The following is a 9,577-nucleotide window of genomic DNA, read 5'->3' on the forward strand; positions in this document are numbered from 1 at the left end:
AACTTGCCATCCTGTTGAGTATCAGTGCCGCAGCTCCCAGTGTCCATTTTAGAATGGGCTGTCAGGCTGCAAGCATTGTCATTAGTGTTTGAAAACAGCATCTTCTGAGTCACCACAGGTTGACAGCAGGCAGCACCTCTGACCTGCATCTGAGTCACAGGTTTAGGAACTGTAGGCCTTATTTTCAGGAAAGGCAGTCGTGTGTTAGATGGGCCCTAACTTGTGTCCCCCCTCGAACTCTGATGAGCTGGGTTGTGTGTGTGGTGGTCAGCTCAGGCTGAGACTCCCACTGCCCTGGCCTTTGCCTTTTTCCTCTCCACAGCTCAAAGACTGAGGTACAGCCCAGGCTGAGCTGTCGGGCACATCATGCCTCATAGGGCAGCTCTTCCATGTTGGCTGCTCTGCTAGGCAGTGAGTGCAAGTGGATCCTTGCCTGGGCCCTGACTCCCCATGCAGAAATACCTTTTCCACACAGTGGGAGGAGCAGGGGGACCTCCAGCTGCAACTTGTCCAAAGGTAGCAGAGTCTTTGCAGGGGCTGTTGAAAGAGACACAAACGCTAGTCAGCTGGTGACCCTCTTAACCCTCCCCTGCAAGGTAGTGGGTAGTTGGCTGAATGACTGGGTCATAGCGTCCTCTGCTGAGCGGAACTGTGAAATGGTCCTGTGGGAGTTGTATTCCCTATGCTCCTACTCTAGACCATTGTGCTTTGGAAAGAGGATGTGTGTCTCATGGCAATGTTTTATTTTGTTTTTTGAGACAGGGTCTCACTGTGTATCCCTGGATGTCTATGTAAATCAGGCTGGCCTCAAACTCACAGAGACCTCTGCCTTCCAAGTACTGGAATTAAAGGAGTGAGCTACCTTCATGGCCATGTTTTAAAGTTTTACTTTGGTGTTAGTCTGAGAGTGATAAACTTTACAGACAGCAGGTCTGAATATGTTTAAATTCTGGGAAGAAGGGAGGTGGAAGTGCATAGACTCCACCCAGCCTTGTAACCAGAGAGCACACATTATCCAGTCTGGCAAGGCATAGTGCAGGGGGAATGCTGGAGATAGAGGCAATCCCTTGGTGACCTCAGTTTACACTCGTGTGACAAGGAACCAGAGCTTAGGTCATGCTAGGAGTTTTCTGGGGCTTCATGGAGTCATACCATTACAGTGACAGGAGCGCTACAGTGGCAGGGGTCTGCTTGCTTAGTGGCTACACAGGTTTATTTATTTAGGGCCCTGGCATCACCAGGAGCCTCAGTGCAATCTGGGCTTTGAGGGGAAGCGGAAGCTCAGGAGCTGTTGGAGTCAGAGTCCCTTAGCTCAGTAAGTACACTGGACTGGAACCCCTGGAGCATAGGATGGGGCCAAGCTCACAGACACAGAGACCTCTGGGTCCTATCTCTACCACTAACAAGCCTCACGGTGGGCGCCACTCCCCAACTTGTGTGACCATGGCCTGGGTCATTTCTTTGTGTTGTTTTTCTCTGTGGGAGAGAACTGCTTCCATCTTTGTGCTGGCCCGGGTTTGCCTATGGAGCTCGCATCACCCCATAAGGCCTGTGGCTTTTCTGTTCAACCTGGGAAGTTACAGGGGCTTGCTTTCCCTTCTCGTTTTTTTTTTTTTTTTTTTTTTTTTTTTACATCTCTCCTTGAGCCTGCCAGTTTTTGTTACAAATATTTCACCGACTAACCTTTGTAGTATCTGTCTTGCTCTACAAATCCTTAACTATCTGGTTGCTCCTGACCTGGGTGGTGTGTAGGAGAAATGGGGAGGGCCTGAAGTCTCCCCAAGCTCTCATTCCACAGGGGGAGACAGAGAACCAGATGTCCAGATCCTCTCACCTAGGCCTCTCACAGTTTTAGCGCCCAAGTATGTCTTAGGCACAGAAACAGATGTGTCCATGGGCAGCTTCAGCCAAGCTGTCTGCTTGTGGCCTGCTGTAACGGATGATCTGTGGTCATTCTGCCCTTTGGGTTTGGGGAGACATGGAGTTCTGTCAGGAATAGGGACAGATGTGGGGTTGTCAAGGCTCCCTAGCACCATTCTGTTCTCAGCACACTACTGGCTGGCCCTCTGGGACATGCTGCTCAGGCCTGCTTAGGAGCTGTGCCCCCCCCCAGGAAGTCTCACTTCCCACCTGTGACCTGGGTGGCTCCAGAGCCTGTCACAGAGGTCCATGAGAAGAAAGTGGCAGCTATGGTGCGGGCTGCTGGACAGATGCTGGGAGTTGGCATGGGAACAGAGCTGGATTTGATGTGACTTTGTGTCCTGTCCAGAGGCTTTAGGGTGTTAGTCTGCTTTACACCCAGGCTCAGCAGGAGCACTGGGAAGCTGTCTAGGCTACCTTCCCTGTCCTCAGAGGGACCCAAGCATCGTCCCTCAGCTGCTCACCTCGTCAGTGAGGGCTGCTGTTCTCATCTTGCCTTCTCTCCTTTCCACACATCTGCAGGGCTGCAGGATCACCCTAGAGTGCTTGTCAAGTGCAGGCTCTGTTGCTGCTGTAAGGGAGGTCACAGCCACTAGGGGGGTGAGAGCTGTAGGTGGGCACTAGCAGCTGTCTCATGGGACACAGAGCTCTCAGGGCAGAGCTTGGAAGCCTGAGTTAAAAGATACGATGAAGCTGGCCAGCTAGGTGAGGGGCAGGAGGAGGGTAGGGGCAGGGTAGCTGTAAAAAGAGCTGAGTCGGGCAGGAGCAGCAGCATGGAAGTGAAGCTGGGGGCTTCTTGCCATGGCTGGGGAACACCAGACCACTAGGAAGCAGTGCTTACTGTCCATAGGGCAGAGTTTTGAGCACAGCCCGTGCTTCTGCCCTGGGCCTTGGAGAATCCACCCCACTAGTTAGCTCCCTTCCCTGGATGTCCCATAACCATAACAGCCATGCAGGGTTATGAATTCCCCCAACATTTTGGCTTCTTTTCTGTTTCAGAGTGACAACATCAGGAGTGATGGAGAATATGAAGAAAGTCGGGAAAGTAACCAATGGTGTTGTGGAGCCCCAGGGTGACTGGGAAGGCACTGCGTGATAGAGCCTGCTCTGAGGATGCACTGTCAATGAAAACTAACTTATTCATAGCCCTATCAGTGAGCAAGCGTGTTCCTGACAGAACTGTGGCATCTCCCAAAGTGACACCCCAGCGCTCGCTCATGGCACGGCTGAGGGCCGTGGACACCTACTTTTGTACTCTTAGAGGATCTGGATTGCGGTGGGTTACAGGCAGCTAGGACTGTCCCTCAGGGAGGGTAGGAGCATAGAGGATGGGTAGAAGGTTTACCTTGCTAATTGGGAGCTTGGGGTCCATGCAGGGGAACCCCAGCGACTGCCACTGAGAAAGGCTGTGGTGATGGAAGGGCAGGCTACTGGTGCTCACAGAGCTTTGGAGGCTGAGGATGTGGCTCACTCTTGACCAAGCATTCACGAGGCTCTGGGTTCAATTCCTAGTACCAGGGTGGGGGAAAGAAGTTACTTTTTGCGATGTAAGCAGATGTCCTCCAAGGACATGAAGGAGAGAGAGATTGTCCATCTTTGGCAAACAACAGTAACAGGGATGATTGGAATTATTTTAGAAAGCCAAATAGACAACCTCGGTGGTGTGGGGCGCCTGCCTGCGCCACTGCCCAGTACCACTGTAAATGTCCCCCGCGTTAAACAGTGGTGCTAGAGGCAGCCAAGAGGGCCCTTAGTGATGCTGTCCAGGCCACTGCCAGCACCACACATAGCCCTGCTGCTGGACAATAGCTGTCTCTAGGCCTGTCTGTCTGAAGAGGAGATGAGCCTTAGAGCTACAGAAGTGTTCTCCAGCCGGCTCTCCAGAGATGCCCCTGCCTGCCCAGAGCAGCCGCCTGGCTTCCTGTCCTTCACCTGTGTCTTCTCAACAGGAGAATGTTCCTTAAGGAGCAGATACTTAGGAAAGGCTTGATCCACAGCTGGCATGGGCCAGGCAGGACTTCTGGGCCTCAACATCGTACCAAGCATCCGTGAAGGAAGTGAGCACAGTTGAGCCTGTCATGCTAGTGGACCTGAGACAGCGAGGTCTGCTCAGAGCTTGGGCAGGAACACCAGCGGCTGCGTGCATGGGACAGTGGTGCAGCAGAGACCGGCTTAGAAGGCATGTGACCAAGGGCACAGGTGACCAGCTCGGCACCTCAAAGCTGCCTAGTGCACAGGACTTGTAGGTGAGTCATAACTTCAAGGGACAGTTACTACCTCCCAGTGCAGAAGGATCGAGTCTGCCCTGAAAATGGTCGTGTCTGTCTCCATGTCCCACCCCAACTTCCACACCATCCGCCTCCAGTGAGAAGCCATCTCTGCCATCCAGGTCTGAGGAGGCACTTCACCACAGCAGCTGTTCTATCTGGCGAAAGGTAGACAGGCCTGAAGGACTTGATTTAGGGACCTTCTTCTCCTTTTTTTTTTTTTTATTTTTTTATTTTTGGTTTTGTTTTTGTTTGTTTAAGGTATGTGACGGAAAGGGAGTTGGAGAGGAGACAGGGATAATTTTTAATGCTTTGTTTTCTGCACATAAGCACTCAGTAACACTTCAAAAGTGTGTTCTGTGGTGATATCTAGGCCTGCCTCTCAGATGGCTCTGTGTGTGTGTGTGTGTGTGTGTGTGTGTGTGTGTGTGTGTGTGTGTGTGTGTGTGTGTGGCTGTTTTCCTGCCAGCACACATTGTTGACTAGGCGCTAGACTCACAGAAGGTGTGAGGCAGCCTCCCCCAGGCAAGGTTTTTATGGAGGGGCCTCACTTGCTCAGTGGCAGAGAGCAAGAGGGGAACTGTACAGCTTAGCCCGCAGGCCTCTCTGAGTGGCTATAGGGGGACAGCCTGGTCCTTCCAGAGCATGGGTGCACTGACAGGAAGGTGGGCCAAGGCAGTGTCTTTCCCATGCCCTGCCCTGTAACTGCTACAGGAGGGAAGTCAGGGATGATGGGCTCGGAAGCCTAACACGGGACTGGAAGGCTGGCCTGGTGTGTCCAGGCTGTGAAGGAGTCCTTGCAGCTCTTCACCCTGCACTGTAAATGTGTCATCTCCATCACTTGAGAGATGGGAGCCAGCGGTCAGTGGCATCCTCGGATAGAAGAGTGATTGGAGTCCAGGGCTGCACAGCTGCCCTCGGTAGCCTGAGTGCAGCCCACCTGGCTCTCCACAACTGTGCTTGCACAGTGAAGCCCTGTGGTAGAGGGCCGAACAAAACCAGGGCTCACTCTGCACTGCACTGTGGTATTTGCAGCCCTGCGCTCTGCCCCCTCTGTTTCTGCTTGTGTGAGGTGTTCATGCTTCCTGAGAGTGCTGTGGACTGGAAGCTGCAGGCTGTGACATTTAATAAAGTGTACACTGCTAGAAAATTATTTCTTGGATGTCAGGAGCAAGTGTCAAGCTCCGAATCCTGGTTCTTAACAGTGTTGAGGACTCAGGCCACCTCTTACACTTGAATAGCAGAGAATTGGCTAAAGTTTAGCCTGACTGGGGTCATTTTCTCCGGAGGAACAACTCACTCCAGGGTCAAAGATCCTCCCTCACACCAAGCCTGTGTCTTTTCAGTTTTCCTCCAAAAACCACTTCAGAATTAAATACCTAAGTCCCCGATTCTCCAACCCTCCACCTGCTCAACAACCAGGCCCGCACAGCTCCTGAGGTGCTTGTGGGATTTCTGCTCCTCTTGGTCCTTCCGTCTTTTCCCTCCTCCTCCTTCCCCTTACCCCCTACCACCATCGCTGCCACCACCACCAACCCCCACCACCCCACTCCCCACTTACTTTCCCATTAACTCCCTGGAATACTGGAGCACTGCAGCGCTGTCTGCCCGCAGTGGGTGCAGGATGTATTTTCTAAACCAGGGAGCATTCTATCAAGAGTGCAAACTATGCAAACTACATATTGCTGCTTTATGCCACATGGTGATCTCACACCACAACATCTGTCTGACTCTTGGAGTGGAGTCTAAGAAGAGGACGTGTGTCAAAAACATCCCTGTGTTCATTTTCAGTCGCCTCTGGCCACCTCCCATATCCCAAAGTGTGATCCTCGAGGAAGCATTAGTCTGACGAGGATGCTGGCCCAGCTCCATATACCCAGGAGGACAGCTGAGCATTCCAACCTCCCTCTGCCAAGCTACTGATCCTCACAAGAAGATCCCAGCCCCCACCCACCCCCAGCCCTGCTCCCACCTCAGCTTGTCTAGCCTGCCCAGGACCCAGCACATCACCACATCATGGTGCTGCCCTGCCCACTGCTGCCACCTTTCCTCTCTGGAGTTCCCTGAGGACTTTATTCAGAACGGTATTCATTTGGAACAGGCTGGTGTTCTCAAAGACCTGCCCTTTACGCCAGCCTTCCCAAGGATGCCCTGGCGAGAATCTGCAAAACACATTCCTAGGAGCCTCACTCATACCTGTACCACCTAGAAATTGATCACAGGCCCAGGCCTCTTCTGTCTTGTAGAGGTGTGTCTGTTTCATGCTTTAAAAGCATCCTACATTTAGGTGGCCCTCTGCCTGGACTGGGAACCACCTCCCTACTTCCCAGCACTATGAAGAGACTGCACTGGGGGACGAGACAAGCGTGGGAGCAGACACGATCATGTTATGTCAGGCCCTGAGGACAAGGAGATTGCAGACAGACCACCACTGGGGAAATCACACAAGTTCCTGGTGTGTCCATCAAGAGCAGGATGGCCATTTGCAGTTGAGGCTGTGCCATAGATGGGGAACCGGAGACCTTAGCATCTAAGCACTGTCTCCCTCTGCAGAGGGCCAGAACCCCTGTCCACACAAGGAGTTCTCCAGTCCTTAGGCAGCTTTTCTAGATGACCCAAATTGTCAGACTGAGTAACCCAGAGGTTTTATCTGCAGAAGGTCTTATGGGCCTGTGTGCCCTCCTCAGGTTGGGGTGCAGGGGCTGGGGGCCACTTGATAACTTTAGCATTAACCATTGAATATTTACAAGCATGGGGTGTGGATGTGTTCAGGATTGGTGGGCTGGACACCATATGGAAGTATTTCACTGCAAAGCAAACATGTCTAATAAAGATTCCATGCTGGAAACTTGTGCCTGTGGTCCCAAGGAAGCCTGGATGCTCCCTGTTTTACTTCCTTGTACTTAATCCAGCAGTTCTCAACCTTCCCGATGCTGCCTGCGATCCTTTAATACAGTTCCTGTTGTGGTGATGCTCAACAATGACATTATTTTTGTTCCTACTTCATAACTTTAGTTTTGCTACCATTAATGACTCACAATGTAGATGTATGATATGCAGGTGGCCTTAGGTGACCCTGTGAAAGGGTCATTAGATTCCCCCAGGTTAGGAACTATTGTAAAATTCCTTCTGTGTGATTTGTGCTGATTATCTGGCTGCCTTCTACCCACTCTAACTGACAGTTAGTAGCCCCACCTGGCAAAATTCTGCCACCAGGTCTTTGGTACGAATGCTAACCACTGAGGTGCAGTCATGGGAGACGCCAGGTCGGGGTCCAGCCCTGCTGCCACCGAGGGGGAGGTGACAGCAGAGATTTGGGGCTAATCCCCTACTGAGAGGCTTCATGGGTACCCAGTAGCTCTGCCCATCATCCCCTGTGGGAATCAGACATTCGGATCAGCACAGGGTGCTTCACTAGGAGTGTTTTCAGATGACAAGCTTCACACAGGAAGAATTTGCAGCTTGGAGCTGCAAAGTGGCTCAGTGGGTAAAGTGCAAGCATGACAAACTGAGTTTGGTCCCCAGCGCCCACAGAAAAGCCAGCTGTGGTGGTGCCTGCCTGTAAATCTCACACATGGGGAGCAGGAGGAGCCCCAAAGCTTGCTGGCCAGCCAGTACAGCTGGTCAGTGTGTCCCAGGTCCTGTGAGAGACTGCCGACTGCCTCAAAGTAAGGTAGGGATGGATAGGATAAGTCAAGATGGAGCATGCACAGGCACAAATACACAAACACTGCACACACACGTACAGTCCCAAGGTGTGAGAGTGTGGGTCTGAGATCCCCACCCTGAGTAGAATGTTCATATCCCATTCCCATCCATGATGCTTTTCATAACCAACCCCGCCCCACACGGCCTCACCACAGGCTCTTTGCCTGCTCAGAGCTGCTCCAGGGTGAGTGGCCACTTAGGAGCCTGCCCGTTGTGTGACTCGTCCACCCAAAGCCTGGTCTGAGACCACAGAACCCGAAGAAAACTGTTATCACTGCCCCCTGCCACCCAGATAGCAGCCAGGTGCCCTGCAGGGCCCACAGTTTCTTACTCTGAAGGTTTGGGGGAGGGGCTGAGACTGCCTTCTAGTGGTGCCTGCCCGGCAGAATTGATGCGACTGTCTAGGCATTTTGACAACAGCTCTGGTCAGGACCTTTAATCCAGGGTGGTCTCTAGATGGCATGTGAACATGAATATCTGTAGACCCACCTAACAAGATATGACTACCTAAGTGCCATTCAGTGGCCAGGGCAGAGACAGAAAGAGGAAGGCAGCTTAAATGGGGCCCTTGGCTGTTCCCCATTATTTCCCCAGGGCCACCTAGGGCACCCAGCTGGAAATGCTGCTGCTGGGCCTTCTGAACTCTTGATGCCATAGACCGATCTTGGCGTTGGGAAAGCAGGAAAGAGCCTGTTGTCTGAACTCACGGGTTCACCTGCTGAGGCCGAGACCCACCTGACCCTATATACTGAACACTAGCACCTCATTTACTAAGTTTGGTGCCCACTGAGCTCCAGCAGTGGCCTCAGCCTGGGCATTAAGAGTGTACAGTGGGGCTTGACAGGTGGCTCAGCTGTTCTTCCAGCGGTCCTGAGTTCAATTCCCAGCAACCACATGTTGGCTCACAACCATCTGTAATAAGATCTGGCGCCCTCTTCAGGCCTGCAGGGTTATTATATACAGGCAGAACACTACATAATACATAAATCTTTTTTTTAAAAAGTGTACAGTACAGGGCTGGAAAGATGGCTTGCTGCTTTTACAGAAAACCTACAGCCATCCATAACCAGCTCCGGGGGCTCTGATGCCCTCTTCTGACCCCGGGCACCATGCTCATGTGGTGCACAAACGCATACATGTGATCAAAACACTCATAATACCTCTTTTTTAGTTCACAATGAATGCTGAATGGTGCTGGAACCTCCACAAGGACCCAGGGAAGGACATACAGCAGTCCCAAAGAGGAAATCCAAAGGCCACTGTGGACACCCATCCCAATGGTCAGTGCACTTGTCCATGGTGCCTTGTTTCCTTTCAGTGTACACAAACTTGTCACACTGTGGCTCATCCTTGGCTGCCATCCTTGGTGGGAGATGTAATTAATTGTATTGTCCACAAAATGGTCTGATAAGCAGCATTCTGAAGTCAAAGAGCTGACTGGCCAGAGTAATGTGAGGGCTGGGCCCTTCTGCCGTCTGTTTTCCCAAAGCATGCGGCACTGTGGTGCCGTGTTCCTGTAGCTAACTGGCTCAGATGTGCTGTGCTGAGAGCCCTCTCCTCCCTCCCCTGCCTCCCTCGTGGGCACAGCTGCCTTTGGGTGGCCTTTATCAGGAATCTATCAGGTGGACAGATCAATAGTTGTGCGCTCCTCTGGCTCCCAAGCAAGACACTGGGTGTGTCCT

At 52.2% G+C, this 9,577-nt stretch overlaps 2 protein-coding genes across 3 annotated transcripts in view; one reads left to right on the top strand and one right to left on the bottom strand.

Annotated features, from left to right (window-relative positions):
* Fnbp1 (formin binding protein 1) overlaps positions 1 to 5,134 on the bottom strand; it is a 195,728-nt gene extending 190,594 nt beyond the window's left edge. The window contains exon 1 of the mRNA XM_051185109.1: positions 5,128 to 5,134. The gene's annotated coding sequence lies outside the window, so the exon portion shown is untranslated. The remainder of the gene's footprint in view (positions 1 to 5,127) is intronic.
* Gpr107 (G protein-coupled receptor 107) overlaps positions 1 to 7,035 on the top strand; it is a 63,623-nt gene extending 56,588 nt beyond the window's left edge. Inside the window, exons 16-17 of one of the 2 annotated variants that reach the window (XR_007834563.1) lie at positions 2,920 to 4,166; positions 5,979 to 7,035. Coding sequence is in view for 1 of the 2 variants with exons in the window: in XM_051185117.1 (XP_051041074.1) it covers positions 2,920 to 3,016 (97 nt within the window). In the remaining variant the exon portion in view is untranslated. Of the gene's footprint in view, positions 1 to 2,919 lie in introns of both variants that reach the window. The other variant, XM_051185117.1, reaches the window with a different exon arrangement.
* The last annotated feature ends 2,542 nt before the right edge of the window (positions 7,036 to 9,577 follow it).

The sequence above is a fragment of the Phodopus roborovskii genome, unplaced genomic scaffold (genome assembly GCF_943737965.1).
Source record: "Phodopus roborovskii unplaced genomic scaffold, PHOROB, whole genome shotgun sequence".
Taxonomy (NCBI): Eukaryota; Metazoa; Chordata; class Mammalia; order Rodentia; family Cricetidae; genus Phodopus; species Phodopus roborovskii.